Genomic DNA, 18494 nt, shown 5'->3' with positions numbered 1-18494 from the left:
CCTAATATGTGACTAGCAGTTAAATTATAATCTGATTGGTTGTCAGATTACTAATTACAAAATAAGGGCTCAGGTTGTCAAATGTAATTTCACAACCTGAGTCCTCATTTCAAATACTTGAAATGAAGACTCAGGTTGTGAAATTTCATTTCAAATACTTGATAGGCTGCCACTAATGCTGTTAGTTTACCAATATTGTTAATTAGGAGATAATATGACAAACTGATCTAAAAATCAATACTAACTTTGTTGTACACTGGTTTCCATAAATTAAGGAACAAAGAAAAATTGTGATAACTTGGTGGGAGGGGGGGGGGGGATGAAATTCTGGTGCATTATGCAAAAATGTGATGTCAAGTCTAGTTATCATACATAAATGAGTGGTGCTTTCAGCAGTATATCCATATGAAATGGACAATTTGGAGTAGTTTCCGATTTCATGTCTGGAATGAGAACAAGATATTTAAGAACAGCTAAATCCTTAGTCTGCAAGACATCATTTAACAGATATCAGGTGAGCCATCGTAAGACTACAGAGACCAGACAAAGTCAGAGGTAGCCAAACAGTTGTACATGAGTCGTTCCATTGTTCACAGACTGTGGAATAAATTCTAACAGTCACAAACAGCATCCTGGAGATACAGTGAAGGAAAGCCACAGGCTACAACTGCAGTGGGTGACCGATATTTCTAATTATCTGCTTGTCAAAACAGGAGTACTACCTCGAATCAGCTACAAATTTCACCTCACTTTGGCTACAGGAAGATTAGTCCATGCATAGAAGTCTTCATGAAAGTGGCCTGTAGGCCAGATGACTAATAAGCCTATTCTCACACCACAGGACAGAACTTTTGAAAAAAAAAAGTGATTCCACCAAGAAACTTTTCTAGAAAGAGTATTTGCATTTGAAGTGCATTATAACAGTGTTTAGTCTTTGAAAGTTGTTTTCTAAGTATGAACAATTACACAAAATATTTTTATATATATATATATGATGCAGTGTGTGTATATTACATATATGTACACATATTTTATTTATAAAAAAGAGAACTACCTTTCTTCGCAAAGCTCAGCTTCATGATGTTCTAATTGAGAACGTGGTAGTTCTCTTGAACAATACTGGCACTCAGATGGCAATTCACAGACTGCTTTTTCTACAGCCAAATTGCGAGAACATGAATCTTTGCTGATTACAGTTCTACAGTTTGGGCAGGTTGCCGTCTCATCTCTGAGACGGGCATCAGCCAAAAGATGCGTAAAGCATCCCGCACACATAAGATGACCATTGGTACACTGAAATACAAGCCAATAACAATATTAGATTAGGAATAAGTATTTATAATAAATCCTGAAAAAACGAAAAAAAAAAGCTGGAAAAGAAAAAACATTTAATACAAGTCACTATGCTGATAAATATACACAGTAAAATATGTGGGGAGGGATTAGCTAAAAAACCATAATATTTAACACATCAAACTTACCTCCAACCTGTTAAAATAAAAACAGTAACAAAGTTAATTATCATTCAAGTTCCCTATAATACAAAAGAAAAATTATGATAAAATCATAAAACAGGGAATATGAAGTTCCCAAGTTGCTTAACAATAAAGCTAACAAAACTTGTCCAAAACCTCAGGACTTGGGGAAATGGACCAGATCACCATCAGGTAGACTTCATACTCCTAGCACCTGAAATATCAAGAAATAGAATGTCAAAATGTCCATTTGCTTTAGACAAATAAAATAATGTTGTTTGTAAATGTTGTGTAACTGCATGCTTTATAAATCATACATCCTATGGTTTCCACTACTTAAACTAAATTCTACAAGCTACTAATATTAAAAAACTATTCAATCTGTTAAAATACTTAATAACCTATGATAGAGAAGTATTCATAAACGAAACAGACAGAAATTTAGATTTTCTGAACTTTTCCTGAAAAGAAATTTGATATTCAGTATTCAGTCTAGTACACAAGAACCAGATTTAGCAAATATGCTGAGTTATTTTTTCCCCTTATTTTGTATAGTGCATATTTAATATTACTTAAAACATGCAGTACAGCTGAATTATAAAAGAGGCATTTCATTTTCACAATGAATTAAAGCAAAGGCAGCACTTAAAGCAGTAACTTTGCTTGAATGCCATATGCACACATATATAAAGAAATGTATGTGAAAAAGTACATGTTTTTTTTACTTTGTGTGCTTTAGAAAAAAAATAATTACAATTTTCTTGATTCTGTTTTTTATTTATTTTATTTTTAATAAAACATAAGACAGGCTATCAAGTTACTTACAATTCTAAGTAAATTATAACAAATACATATCAGGTTATTTACCTAATTACTTAGCAGTGAGATGACGTTAAGTTAGCATATTATTAAAAGCAGTAAATACATAATTAAGACAGAATGGAAGTAAGGCAAGCAAACAGAGAAACTCAGAAGGGTTATGCTGTTTCTCAATCCATTCCAATGACTTTTTAATGAAAAGCAACATTAAAAATTAGAACACTATACATATATAAAATAAAAACAATTAAAAAATCAAGTGTATGAGAACCTAGCTTAACTTATAAGTGTTTTTAATTTAGATAGGATGAATTACATTACTCTATCATTATTACTCTAACAAATAAGACTTAACAAGTACAATACAATATGTGCTACAAAAGTATATTTGGTTGCAACAAATTAGGTTAATGTAACTTAAGAATTAAGATCATTAATATTAGACTTATGCATTTAAAAATATGGCCCTTGAGCTTCCTTTAAGTTTTAAGATGCATTAAATACTAGTGGTGAACTTTAAGGTTCTTAAATCAAACTAAAAATTAGTAAAATAACCAGCAATACAACTGGTTATAAACTACTGCAAAATAAGTTTAAGATATATTGCACAAAAGATTAAAGAAATTTCCCATTTATGTTTTAATTTTTTTTAACTGAGTAATTACCAACCTTCACAGCATTTGAAGAACACTGAAGAAAGAGCATCCTTTTTCATCAGATAAGCAAATAAAAAAACTGAGGCTTTTTGACCACCACTGATGAGCAGTGCTTTAAGAACCATGTTACATGACAAATTCAAGCAATAACCATCATTTATGATTTAAATAATTTATTGCTGCCATATCAAAAAGTTTCTTCAAGGATCATTATGACTGACTGATACAGGATTTATCTCTGAGTTACTTAGAAATGATTAATGTGTGTTAAGTAGTTAAGTGTGTTAAAATTTCAGCTAGCACCTAGCAGCTGAAACTGAGCGACTCCATGAGTTGAATTTAAAAAAAAGTGATATTTAGACATTAGTGTAACAGAAGGAACAGCATTATGAAATGGATAGATTAGATGACCACTAATTTGCTCAAAAAAAAGCTATTTGAATACTCTAAAATTTTTCCCAAAAACCAGGAACAATTAAATGAAAGCAAATATCTGTATAGTCAGTCAATGTAATACAGTATGTCATACTAAGAAAGTCATAATGTATCCAGGAAACAAAGTGAAAATTTTCTAGCCCCTTCCCAGATTCCCTATGGTATTTTTCATAAAGTTGTGGGGTTTTTAGTATTGATGCATGCAAAGTTCTTCTGAAATGGACATTGTCCCATTTCCAGCAGTTTCCTGCAAAAACTGGCAATCTACAATGGAGTTAAGTTTCCTTTGGAGATGTTTTAATGTAAAAAAAAAAAAAAATGCTAATAAGATTTTTTTAAAAAAAGGTACAAACTAATATAAATAGGCTTAGTGTCTTTCTTACTTCAAATAAAGTTAAATTTTTAAAATGATAAAAAATTATGAACCTTTACGAATTATCCAAAATATTTAGAGATCAAATAAAAATGTTTGCTATGCACATTATGGTCACTTTGGTGCTTTAATGTCAATGCTTGGTTTCTTAAACTTAAATTCAAGATCTCTGCCATACATAATATACTTAAAATCCAAATTGTTTGAAAATAGTTCCATTAAAAAATGTTTAATTCAGAAAACTGTTAATAGAATGCTTGAACTAATATTACCTGTCTAGTGCTTTTTTTTTTTTTTCAATGTTTTAAGTAGGAGAAATTCAATACCAATACTTATTTCTCAAGCCAAATTGAAAAATAAGAAATCAGTCTTAGAAATGGTAGTCTGTGCTTAAGGCTGGAGAAAGTGTTCATAAATACAAGGTTCTGAATTAAACTAAAAAAAAAAAAAAATGTTTATACATCAAAACCAAATAAACATATTGGAATAAAAACTAAAGAAAAGTACAGTTATGCACAAAATGAAAAGAAAGAAAAAGCATCAAAGCAACATTAAAAAATATTCAAGAGATGTTTTTAGAACTCATTATTGTACTTTTATTGAAAAGTAAATGATATCTAATACATTTAAAATAGTTTTTTGCTCTGATGATAGAAGTTTTCTCCAGCTCTAATCTTATCTAAAGCATTTTTCAAAAACTATGTATATCTGAAGATTTCAATTTGCTTGTAATTATAAAATTCTTATGTAACAATTATGTTAGCCATTTGTGTATATGCATGATAAATATACATTTATTGTGATATATAAAATACCCCCCCGCCTCAAAAAAAAGAAAATGCTAGCTGCATTGAATAAGAAGAAACAATTTTTTTTCTTCTTCTGATTTGGTGAGAATAATAGTATATCTTTACATTTGAGACTGCAAAAAAGAACTCACCACTAAGATATTTTAAGAACATTCCCCTGTTTCTTTATTTAGCTGCTTAGTTCTAATTGAAAAGCAAAGTATCCTTATCAAATTATCCGTATGCTCAATTATATTGGGAAAAGGGAGTATAAAAAATACTAAGACTTGATAAAAATAGTACAATGTCTAAAAAAGAAATTTATGAAAGAGTTATTCTATTAAACATATGTAAATCATATCTATAATGCAAAATCTGCATTAGATATGTTAATGCATCCTCTTCTTGGAATCCACTTTACAAATACATTCAAAAAAGATGTTCAAAATGTCATATCTTGTAAATATTTACATAGTTCAATTACTTGAAAGTTGTCATGGTACACCTTCAAACTCAACACTTTTGGACGATCACATCATTCTTTAATTTCAAATTACTGAAGAATGCCAAGTTGCGCTTTTTAAGAAAAAAAGTGAATTCTTGTTGGGAGTTTTTCTGGTAAAATCTTTGATTCACTACTGGAGCTGTTAAATTATATTACATGTTCAGAACAACTCTTTTCTGTGCTAAATGAAATAGAGTTGCAATGTAAACTAAGCACTGTCAAATTAGAATGAAATATATAATCAATGATTTAAACATGGAAATTTCCTTCAACATAAGTAAAAATTTGTTTCCATAAAAATCTATAAAGTTACTCTTTATTTACATTTTGTGATTGTCTTCCTTTTTTTTTCCAACTGTGTATCCATAGAATGATTAATGTTAAGAATTACTTCTGCTGCCTCCCCCCCCAAAAAAAAAATTCAGCCTTCATTATTAAACTGCAAATGCTGAAAATGATGCTATTCACCAAATTGCAATTATAAAATAGTTTAAAGATCATTGAATACATCTAGCATCACTGCAAACTGAGTTAGCATTTGTTCAGGGATTTTTTTTTTTTTTTTATAATTATCTGAACTATTCATATTACACACAAATCAAAAATTCAATTTAAATGAAAAGCAAAATATTATAATCTGAATATTGTTAACCAAAGATTGCATTACTATAATTGTTATCTACAGTATACATAAAATGGGGAGAATGCAATGTTTGAAAAGAATTACTTTATAATTATAAATAAAAGTAACTAAAACACCAATATTCAGCACTTTGCAGTTTTATATTATATTAAATTCATCATATTGTACTAAACAGTAAATTAAGTTTTTACATCCTAGTAGGCAAATTTAGTTTAAAAAAAAAAAAAAAAAGCAGAAAAAGATAAAAGCTATTATTGGCTTATTTTATAGAATAAGATTTTAATTTTTTTTTTTTTTAAATCTCACTTTGATATTAACAGATATGGAATACTAAATCAAATATTTTGTTAAAACAAGACAGTGAGTGATAGTTCAGAGATGAAAGATAAATACAATTTAAATCATAATACTGCATGCCTCTCCCACCTTTTTCATGATTTTTTTTTAAAAGAAATTTATGTAACCATCAACAGAATATCTTGTTATATCATATATTAGATTTAATCAACTGTTCTTCCTCAAAATACACCCAACATGAAGTCTCATTGCCTTTTTCAAATCATGTTTGTCTGAAACAAACAATAAACGACACCAGATATGTGTATAAAGTAAGCTTTATTGGAGAATTTTTTTTTTATTTACATATATATACCAAATATTATTTACTACTAAAACAATGTCCATAAAAATTAAATAACGTGAGCGAAACAGAAGATAACTGAGTCCATGTGTGAAATAGTCCATTTTTCAATTCAGTTTTTCCAAGGATGTTGAGAATTTTTTCAGCATATGATCACAAAATTACACTATTACTACAGTATTATTCCTCTTGAATGTTATTTTTTTTATGACACATATACACACTGTATAGCCAGTATTCTCTTAAAATGCGTTAATGAAAACATGTTTTTAATAAAATGGATTAAATGCAGAAAAGCCTGATAAGAATGACAACTTGAAAGCTGTTCAAAATTAGGCACTGCACTTCTTCCCTATTGAGAAAGACCTGCTTTCTTAAAACAAATGAAGTTATAAATTAAGAAAAAAAGAAAAAAAAAATACATTGGTTGTCACTTGATCAAGATTACTGATCCAGATGGTCACACTTGAAGATTAAGATGATTTAACTGTCATCAGTACTATTAGAGCAGAAAACAAAATTATTTATACAGTACTGCTATGACTTCCTGAATAACAGTTTAAAATTACTATTACAATATCAAATTACAAACTTAAAGAGATTATCTTCCACCATGCCAGTTTCCTCACAGGTAGAGTTCATTCATTGGAAAAATGAAATTTAATACTACTTTTTGTCTTAAATCATGAAGTATTTATCTGAAAACAGTGTTCTTTTTCACAAATGCAATTGCTATACTAAGTGAATCTTCACATTTCACTGTCATTAATAAACAGTAATTATTAATTACTGCTTATATATTAACGAACAGCAGTATTTATAAAATGTCTTTAATTTCAATGTTTATTATGACTAAAGAACTTATTAATATATTTCAATTACGAAAAGATTTACAACTTTAAAATTTGTATATATAAAATATTATCGTAGTCATGCAAATATACAAAATATTTGCACATATTTGAATGCGTGTTCAGATAAGGAAACATTAAAAACATTTGCTGCATGTTATTGGGAAAAGTAATAACTTAAGATGTTCAAAATTAGTCACTGCATTTCAGATGTTACATTCATATCTTTTAAAAATGAAGTTTTCTTTGCAAGTTAAATAAAAAGCAGTTGTCTATAAAACCAAATTTAGACAGCCCAAGAATGATGTTGGTATTCCTTTGCATGGAAAATCTTTCAGGGCTCATTTAAAACAGTTGCAACTCGGAAAATATTCCGTCTTGCAACTGTAAAATCATCATTGCCTATAATTAATGCAAATATTTTAATATCGATTTTATATTAAATGCTATGGGCTCACTAGTCTGCGAATTATGACTATGTATTTCTTTCAAAACAGGTTAAACATTTAGATCACAATTATAAGAACATTTGTATTGCAACGGGCGCATTCAAAACACACATTTCGCATTCTTTTTACTAGAGCAATAGGACTTCTTTGGACACACTGCACTGCGGCGAAACCTAGAGCCTGAAAGAGACTGAATTATCATAACACAGAAAAATATATTTCATTAACACAAAATGAACATACGAAGCAATGATTTGATATTTACAAGTGATAAATTAATACCATATAAAGTATTTAAAAAAAAAAATCACACCTAACCAATGGGAGTGACTCAAAGTAAAATATTAACAAAAAAGAAATGGCGTAATCAGCTGATCAGACCAAACCTGGTAGATAGCTGTCCTCGGTAAATCCAGACAGACTGCGCAACACAGAATTCCTCCTAGCCTGTGTTCCAATTTTTCCTCTTTCTTTTCTTTTGATCCATCAGTTTTCAATTTTTTCTTTGCTGGTTCAAGAGGATCAACCTCTTCATCTATCGGAATGATCGCCTCAGTACTAACACTTGGACCAGATATGTTCTCCTCAGCCATCTTGTTTGTTTTCTTCTTCCGCTGCGCACATGCCTATGTTAATACAGCTTGTAGTATATCACGTGACTAATTTATCCAATCATTTGCCGAAAATAAGCATACTTTTTTTTTAAAAAACATTCTTTGCAATAATTCAGCAATTGCCTTCGAAATAAGAAAGCGCTACTGTTTCTTCATTCATAACACAAAAGGAAGAAATTAAAAACATCGAAAATTTGATATTGCCTGTTATTTGTAAAAAAATGGTGTCAGAATGCAAGGACGGGTTGTGTGTGTGTGTGTGTGTTTTTGGAGTATCAGAAATAAAACCAGAGTTGAATGCATGAATTAACAAATATTACCATTAGACTAGTAGATTGAAAATTGGTTTGGTTGAAATTTCGCTCAAAACAACTAAAGTGATTAGGTGATTTCAACCTTTTTTGAGGTCTCATCAGTGAGTAGGTAGACCTTTATGGCATTCGTATAGTAAAGGCATGTAAGTTCTTTTCACTTAAACCTTGTTATCTTCCAGGTCTACCTACTCACTGATGAGACCTCAAAAAAAGGTTGAAACCGGTCTGGGTAGTGACCTCTCCGCATAATGTAATTACAGTATTACATCCCCTAGAGGCTGTGTTTTTACATTATGAGAAAATATCAAGGATAGTGAGGGAGCTTGCTCCACCTTTGCTTCGAGTTGCTTTGGTGTTGTACTACCAAGTGGTCATTTACACTTGGATTCGCCGATAGTTTTTCGGTATATATCAAACTCATAGATTCGTACTTCTCGATCTTAGAGTTTTGCTTACTGGCAGTTGAACAACAAGGGATTTGTATCTCCTTAATTATTATTAAGGATGTCAGAAAAATAGCCGTTTGGATTTCGATTTACGTCTAAGCCTTTTCAAGCAGAAAGACATTTTTAGATATAACTAACTTTTTCAAACCGTGAGCTAGATTTAACCCTTGGTATTCATCATTAGCTGAGCTTATAAATATCAATTATTTTCAATGCATCCTGGAGAGTACTGTACACAACCGATGCCATCTTATAATTCTAAAACCTTAACATTTGTACTGTTTCAAAATCGCACCAGCAACACTAAATACCTCAGTTTATAAAAGTAACCTTAATTTGAATAACATATATAATACTTTCATTACAAAGTATCCACTATTGCTACAAAACTTTATATGCATAATACATTTTGAAGCATCTCTACTGGCTGCATCCATTCCATAGTGCTAGACTGCTTGAAGAAAGACAGTTCGAGTCTGCGACTAGAGAAACTTCTGTAGAAGTTGAAGTTCATAAATTTGAAGATATTTTGAATTTGACTTTCTGAAATTCAAAATGATACCCGTAAATAAAGATTCAAAATAAAACTTTAAAGTTAAAATCCAAAATTAAATTTTTAAATTCAAATTCGAAATCAAAATTCTCTAAAATGTTTTATTCCCAAAATGTAGGAGGAAGAATTGCTTTAGTCTTACCTAACTTTCAGAAGACATGTGAACAGCCACTCTTTATCCTTCAGCAATCACTGACAGCAAGCTCAAGCTATCAATAAACAAAATCTTTCAGAAGAGAATATAATAGATATTTTAGTACTAGATATATTATAATATATCTATTATATCCATTATAATAGATATTATTATGATAAGCGTATTGAAAAGTCACCCAACGATATTCACATACAAACATTATACAAACCACCCCAAGAAATCAACTAAAAACTAAAAATAATGAGGGTAAAAAAAAAGACTAGTACTTTCAAAAAATTGTGGAATAGTGCTGACATGAAGTAAACATGGTCTACACTTAATGAACTGTTAACCTGAAAAAAAGGAAAACCTATCTGCGTGATTTTACCACCAAAAACTTCAGTCAAGAGATGAGCCAGAGGGAACTCATAGAATCATTTAACTATGTTTTCACTAACAATATCACAGAACTCAAAAAAAGATACTTTTCCAACTAGAACCAACACAAAATTATTAACCTAAAATCAACAACCTGCCATGTATTTTCTTTCCATGCCCAAATTAAAACTGAAAGAACTCTCTCGCACCTAAAGCAAAAGACTAGTATAGGAATTGACAAAATCAGACTAACAGACCTCTTAACACATTTTGAAACACTAAATCCTTTACTTCTGAAATTTGTAAACATGATACTCGCCAGCACTATTTCCGAACACTTAAAAACCGTGTTACACCTATTTATAAACAGCAGGTGCGGCTCGTGCATAGGTACTATGGAACTGCAGCACCCACAATTTTTCTTGATTTATAAATATATTTATTAATTTATTTATATTTGCTTGTAATATTTAATTTTATCATCAATAATCCTATACAATTCTCTTATTTTGTATAAAAAATAATAAAAATCCATCTTGTAGCACTTAGGAGGGCGAAGGACGCTAGAGGCAGTGTGTTTACCACAGTGTCATATTGCTACGCTCGCAAGCATGTGCACGTCATAGTGAGATGCGAGCTATTAGCGTAATGCAGCACTGTCCGTCGCGCAGTTCCACTGTTGTTTATATGCAGTTTGCGTCAGTAGTAGAATGTTCGTAGTGCTTATCGTGTTTACTCCGTCTCTTTAAATATTTGGACATTACAATTAAAGGATTTAATTGTAATTAAAGGAATGGATTTTATTTTTAAGCAATTTTGATTTATACTAAACTGAATAATAAACAATATTTTTTCATGAAACAAAACAACAACAACAACAAAAAAAATTAGCTAACGCCTTTTTATTCCCGTATATAGGGAGTAGGCGAGGCCGTTTTAAGCCCTAATTTTTGGAGACTGAGTGGGCAGTTCAATTTCCACTGGTATATTTTATTTTTAAGTAATTTTGAATTATACTAAACTGTATATTTTTTTCGATAATAAGCAATATTTTTTCATGAAACAAAACAAGAAGAATATATTTTATTTTTAAATAATTTTGAATTATACCAAACTGTATAATTTTATCGATAATAAACAATATTTTTTCATGTTCAATTTTTTTTAATTTTTACCATACTTTTGATATTTTATCCAAACACATACACACTGTACTTACAGTGTGCATGTAAGTACAGTGTATGTTTATTTCGAAAGTTACAGCACCCCCACGATTTCAAGCCACGAGCCGCCACTGATAAATAGGGAAAAATAGATGACATTCAGAACTATAGACTTACGAATATAGTTAATTCGGCTGTCATCTCTAAACTTCTTGAACAAGTCATACACACGACACTACAAAACTGCACAAGCACAACAAGACTACTTCCAGAAATATAACATGATCTAACGATAGCAGTACGGTTTCCAAAAAATGAAAAGCTCAACCATGTTTTTAAAGGACACTATAAAGTAAATAAAGCTCTTGCTAAAAACAAATTTGCTATTCTCATACTTTATTCGCTGACAAGCGGATTCTAATTGAAGATAACTAAGATTCACTAAAGTGAACAGCCTTTTCATTAAAATAAATAGTAACAACATACAATATGGAAATATCCACTTCCAAAAGCAAAGGCATGGCATTTAAAGGCAGAGACCCAAATTAGAAGCAAACTTTGTTTAAACAATTTGATTAAGCAAAAACGTTTAACGCATTCAAATATCTAGGCTATCGCTTATCTTATGAAAGAGAGAAAGACATGCAACATAAAATAACCAATTATATCTGAATAACAAAACTATTAATCAGATATTCTATTCAAATTTAATAAGGAACAAAATAAGAATAAAAATCCTTAACTCAATAACAAGGCGTATCCTAACATATGGTTCACAAGCTTGAACCATAACTCAAGCAGATAGAAAAATACTGATAAGCTCTGAAATGAGAATCACGAGCAAAACAGCTGGATTATAATAAACTAGACTTCAAATAATGATATCTTAAAGCACCTGGATTTGATATTGGATTTAACTACATAGAACTTTATAGAGTGAGATGGAGACAACATACAGAAAGAATGAGTGAAAGACGACTTCCCAGAGAGGTACAGAGATATCGATCTCAAGGGAGAAGAAATAGAGGACGGCCCTTGAACAGATGGAAGAAACAGGCCATTAGGCCTATTACTGGAAAGGAAGAAGTACAAAAATTGTGTGCTCTTTTTCCTCTATATATGAGGCAAATTACAGTTGCAATGAATGTTGTATACTCCAAGAATGGCCAGTGAAGGAAGTTCATCTTTGGATGAGTTGAATAAGTTCTTTAATTTCGCAGCAGGTTTAAATGTGGCATGAAGGTAGTGTTTCTGTAGTATTCTGTTTATATTATCTGATATCCCTTTAATGTATGGAATGGTTAGATTTATTGTAATCTAGTTTATTTTTGTCTTTAGTGGAGTCTTGTGAAAACGTTTGTTGATAATATTTTTGCTGTAGCCATTTTTCAGATAGGTATTGCTGATAACTTTTAATTCATGTTTAAGTGTTTGTTCACTGGATCAAATCCTGAAAGCCCTGTTTTTAGTGTGTTAATGACACCTAGTTTTTGGTATTGGTTGGGTGGTGGAAAGAGTTTATGTATATATATTCGTCAGTATGTGTTGGCTTACGGTAAACAGTGAAGGAAAGACTGCGGGAAGGAAGACATGTGACAAATACATTCTAGAAAAGGAAATGTGTTCTGAATTTGTCTTTATACATACTGTGCGACCACAGATGTGAGACCCCTCAACACTTCCGTGCATGGCAGAAGACTGCGAATTCATTCCGATAATAGGGTAATCAATGCGTTTCGTGGGATACGTATTTATTATTACACGTCGGGAAATTAGCTTTTCTTTTATGAAAATGCTAGTTTTTAAAGTGTTAACTATTTTGCTAATACAACAGTCAGAAAATTTTACGTATAAGCACGTGATTTCGCGCGTTCGTGACGAATTCGTACATCGCCTTATTCCTTTCTCCCCTTCAACATGAATTGACTCTACTTGGCACATTGCCAGCCGAGGAACTCACAGCTATGGTCGGCAGTATATGTATATACTCCAGATGATGACCTTAATATGAAGGTTGAAACTTGAAGGTTGAAGCAAAGTGGTATTAAACCTGATATCAAAATTGGAGATGTCAATTCAGCTCTTTGCTTTACAGACGATGTTATACTTCTAAAAAAATCCGCTACAAGTCTGCAAGATTCCCTGATTAAATTCAATAACTGTTGTAATAGATATGGTATGACGGTCAGCAATAGCAAGACAAAGACAATGAAAATAGGCAGAAGTATTGAAAATATCAACTGCATTGTGGATGGAGAACCTATAGAAAAAGTAAAACATTTCAGCTACTTAGGCATGATTTTTACTGAAGATGGTAAATTAAATATAGAAATAAACAACATAATCAGCAAAGCTGATATGGTGGGAAGTCAATGGAATAAATTCATATGGAATAAGAGAGAAATTAGTCGGAACACTAAATTAGCTGTATACAAGACAGTGTTCAAACCAGTTTTAACTTATGGATCTGAGAGCCGGGTCAGAAGTAAAACACTTGACCAAAGACTAGAGACCGCAGATATGAGAGTCCTGAGAAAGATTAGAGGCGTAAACAGATGACATGAATGGCAATATCATATTGAAAACGAGGATATTAAGAAAGAACCTGACATTGTTGGCATCCAAGAATGCGTTAGCAAAGCTAATCTCAGGTGGTATGGTCACTTAAACAGAATGGGAAGGGAAAGATTAGCAAAACAAGTGTTCTTTGCTAGGTTAGCAGGAAAAAAGACCAAGACATAGGCCGATTGATACAGTAAAAAGTGGAAATATAAGATCTGATAATGTTGGAGTCTTGACAGGTAACAGACTGATTTGGAGGAAAATTGTAAATAGGAAGTTAGTAAAGATGTACCCTTTTTGTAGTACTATCATATCTTGTACAATCTTGAAGGTACATGGCAGGAATTTGATGATGATGATGATTCCTAACACTGTTGTGGTCTCCATAATTTTACTGAAATGAAATTAAATGAAAATTATATTGTTGATGATTGCATTCACTATTCGTGGGTCAAAGATTTGAAATTGCTTTTATTTGTAAAATTTATCATTGTTCCAGTAAGTCGAACTCCCGGTGTAGGTCCAATTCGAACTACCAGTGCAGGTTGAAGTCGAGCCTTTTAATTCAGGTAGCCTGATAGGAAGAAGTAAGCAGCCTTCAAATCTGAAGAACTTGAGGGTCAATTAATTGCATATATTCGCTCGCTTTAAATTTAAAATGCGTTTGATTTAAAATAAAATTGCGCCATTTTCGTTCGTTGTCAGGTTGTGAACTTTTTTCATTATTAATTTCCTTAATGTTCCTTTGGAATAGCTTGAAGAATGCCATCGTAACAACAAGTATTGAAGAAGTAGGTTATGTGAATAATATAAAACAACAAGAATGGATGACAGATGAGATTCTTTCTCTTATTGATACAAGAAGAATGTATAAAAACAAAGACCTAGCCAGATATACAGAAACACATAACATCATCAAGAAAAAATAAAAGAAGCCAAGGAAAATTGGATGAAAAATATATGTACTGAAATCGAACTGCTTCAGAAGAAACATGATAATTTCAATCTGTATAAGAAAATCAACGAAATTTCCGGAAAACTGAGGAAAAAGCAAATAGTGTCTATAAGAGACGAAAATGGAAAAATAGTTCTAGAAGAAGAGAATAAAGCACAGATATAGATAAAATATGTAACAGAACTTTTCAATGATACTAGACAAGCCAGGAGGCTGTGTAGCTCAAGGAGCCTGTGTAGCTCAGTGGATGTGGCGTTTGCCAACCACGGCGTTTGGCCGCACGAAGAAAGACTTGGTTTCGAGTCTAGTCGGCGACTAGAGGAAATTTTTCTAAGCCTTTTTTCGACCGGTTCCCGAGTTAGTCGATCTCTGGTACGGGAAAGCGGGTTTTTCCTCCAGGAAACTCGGGTTTTTCGTCCTGTAAACTCAAGAAAATAGACGGTAGAACCCACATTATTTCAGACATTAAATATATTCTGTTAAGGTTAGGGACTACGAGATGGCGGCACATTTGAGCCGTCACTCTTCACTGCGTACCGCTTAATTAGTGATAGCCTTGGGCCGTCTGTCTCTGATTGGTACCAGTGGAGATTGAACTGCCCACTCAGTCTCCAAAAGTTAGATAGGGCTAAATGGCCTCGCCTACTCCCCGTATACGGGAATAAAAAGGCGTTAGCTGATTTTTTTTTAGACAGAAGCCTATAAATATAAAAGATAACATTCAAGGACCAGCAATCATGAAATGCGAAATAGAGAATGCTATATGAACAAGTAAAACAGGAAAACCCAGTGGACCAGATGTTGTGCAAACAGAATTTTTAAATTAATAGAACCAGATAACATCAAAATTCTTGAAAAACTATTCAATAAAATATATGAAAGTGATGAATTTCCATCATATTGGCTCAAATCTACATTTATTTAATTATTTATTTTATCCCAAAAAACCCAAAGCGAATTCCTGTGGTGACTACCGACTTATTAGTCTAATGAGACAAACATTAAAAATATTTTTGAAAGTAATTCAGAATCGCATTTATAGAAAAAGTGAAGAAACTCTAAGTGAAACACAATTCTGCTTTCGGAATGGTTTTGGTAGTAGAGAGGCCCTTTTCTGTACCCAAATATTGATACAAAAATGCATAGAAAAACAGAAATCTCTCTTTATGTGTTTTATAGATTTTGAAAAAGCATTCGACAAAGTCAGACACACCAACTTAATAGAAGTCCTTCAACAAATAAGGCTAGACGAACAAGACATAAGACTAATAACAAATCTGTATTGGAATCAGTCCACTACCGTTCAGTTAGACAACATTACCACCAGTGATATTAACATCAAAAGAGGAGTGAGACAAGGATGTGTGCTCTCACCACTGCTGTTCAACATATACGCTGAGGTAATCTTTAAAAAAGCATTGGAAGAATGTCCAGAGGGAGTCACAATAAATGGAAAGATTGTTAACAACCTACGATATGCAGATGACACCGTGCTAATTGCAGATAACATTATGGATCTCCAAAATCTCATTGACAGAGTATACATAGAAAGCCAAAGAATGGGAATAAATATAAACATCAACAAGACAAAATACATGATCATCAGCAAACATTCAGCCTCATTAATGAAACTGACACTCAATGGGGAAAATATTGATCAAATGTCAAGATATAAATATCTTGGTTGCTGGCTTAATGAACGGTGGGATCCAGAAATAGATATAAAGACAGGGATTGAAGTTGCACGGCAGTCCTTCATGAAATTGAGAACACTATTCTGCAATAAAGACCTAAACATGGAAGTCAGATGCCGAATGCTGAAACGCTACGTGTGGTCTATTATGCTCTATGGAGTTGAAACATGGACATTGAAGGCAACAACCATCAAGAAAATCGAAGTCTTTGAGATGTGGCTATACAGAAGAATGCTAAAGATATCATGGACAGAAAAAATTACCAATGAAGATGTCTTAAAATCCATTGGCAAAGCTAAACATCTTGTACAAATAATCAAGAAACGAAAAACATCATATCTTGGACATATCATGAGAAACAGCAAATACCAACTTCTACAAGCAATTTTGGTAGGAAGAATTGAGGCAAAGGAACTAGAGGAAGAAAAAGAATATCATGGTTTGACAACATCAAGACATGGACAGGAAAGAGGTGCACAACTGCTCAGATTAGCACAAGAGCGCAGTTTGTTCGCCAAGATAATCGCTGACCTTCGATAGAAGATAGCACAATAAGAAGAAGAATGTTCCTTAGAATATCTGAAAAAAAATCAAATCATCATCAAATCAGCTAACGCCTTTTATTCCCTTATAGGGAGTAGGCAAGGCCTTTATATCCTATCTAACTTTTGGAGACTGAGTGGGCAGTTCAATCTCCACCGGAAGCCAATCAGAGAAAGCTGGCCCATGTCTATCACTAATTATAGCAGCCACCAATGAGGAGGCTGGCAAACAAGTGCTGCCATCTCTTGGTACCTAACCCTAACAGGATATGTTACTGTCTGAAGTACTACGGGAGATTTTATTGAGTTTACGGGATAAAAAATCTAAGTTTCCGGAAGGAAAAATCTGCTTGCCCAGTGCCAGAGATCGACTAACTCGGGAATCGGTCGAAGAAAGGCTTAGAAAAAGTTCCTCCAGTCGAAGACTGGACTCGAACTTCAGTCTGACTTAAAAAAATAAAATGAAAAAATTAATAATGACAAAAGTTATTCACATATTTGTTACTTATGTACTACTTTGTATAATATAAGGTTCTCCCCGCGATGAATTTTCGGACTCCATGAAGATGTACCTGTATAATAATTACGTGTGTGTGTGTGTGTTTGTGTGTGGAGTAAGTGAGAGAGAAAACTTCTCAGTAGCTCGTTTACTGGTCTGTTTGTATGAGTGTTTAAAAAAATGCGGACAGAAGAAATATATTTAGCCATAACATTAACCAACCAAGTTATAAACTTTTATGATTATGAAAGTCAATCTGTACAGGTTGCAGTGCGCCTTAAGGGCCTGTAAGTATTCGCAGATTGTATATACACTTCTTGGAAAAAAGACGACGAGCACCACAGTGTGAGGAACAAACACCCATGGAGACCACTTAAACAATATCTAGGACCTCCTTTTGCTGCGAAAGGAGGGGTCTATGGGGAATAATTTCCACCAGAGCACGACAGCGATCAATGGGAAATTTGGACCATTTTTCCTGTAAGCATATAATTAGGTCCTGGACTGTTGTGGGGAGGACGTCCCTTCACCTCATCCGAAGCTCCAATTCATCCCACAAATGTTCATTAGGGTTGAGATCAGGGCTCTGAGGAGGTTAGTCAAGTGTTGTGACGTTCATGTCCACAAACGACGAAATTACAGCAGACGCTTCATGACATGGTGCATTGTCTCTCTGAAAGAGACAATTCTCAGTTCCGTTGAAACCCCACAAAGTAGGAATTGCATTTTCCATAATGTTTAGATACCTCTCGGGTATTCGTACCACAAACAGGGCCAAAGGCCTGAATTGGCCTTTGGCCCTGTTTGTGGCATCACACCGCCACTTCCTAATTTCATAGTTAGGGTCACATATTCTGTGAAGAGGCATTCACCTAGCATTGGCTGCACCTACACACGTCCATCTACTAGGTAGAAGATGTATCGTGATTCGTCGCTCAATTACAAAGCATTCTATGTCCCACAGTACACACTCTTTGCATCACTGAAGACGTTGCCTATTGCGG

General features: G+C 32.7%; 1 protein-coding gene across 1 annotated transcript in view; it reads right to left on the bottom strand.

Moving 5' to 3' along the window:
• Window positions 1-8227, bottom strand: part of LOC150097050 (zinc finger TRAF-type-containing protein 1 homolog) — a 75816-nt gene extending 67589 nt beyond the window's left edge. Inside the window, exons 1-2 of the mRNA XM_090408115.1 lie at window positions 8021-8227; window positions 1055-1293 (exon numbers count right to left, since the gene is read on the bottom strand). Of these exons, the coding sequence (XP_090264241.1) occupies window positions 1055-1293; window positions 8021-8227 (446 nt within the window). The remainder of the gene's footprint in view (window positions 1-1054; window positions 1294-8020) is intronic.
• Between the last annotated feature and the right edge of the window lie 10267 nt (window positions 8228-18494).

The sequence above is a fragment of the Typopeltis vanoorti genome, chromosome 18, assembly GCF_054136105.1.
Source record: "Typopeltis vanoorti isolate ZY-2024b chromosome 18, IOZ_Tvanoo_1.0, whole genome shotgun sequence".
Classification (NCBI taxonomy): Eukaryota; Metazoa; Arthropoda; class Arachnida; order Uropygi; family Thelyphonidae; genus Typopeltis; species Typopeltis vanoorti.
The sequence above is the reverse complement of the archived record's forward strand: the minus strand, read 5'-3'. Positions and strand labels throughout refer to the sequence as shown.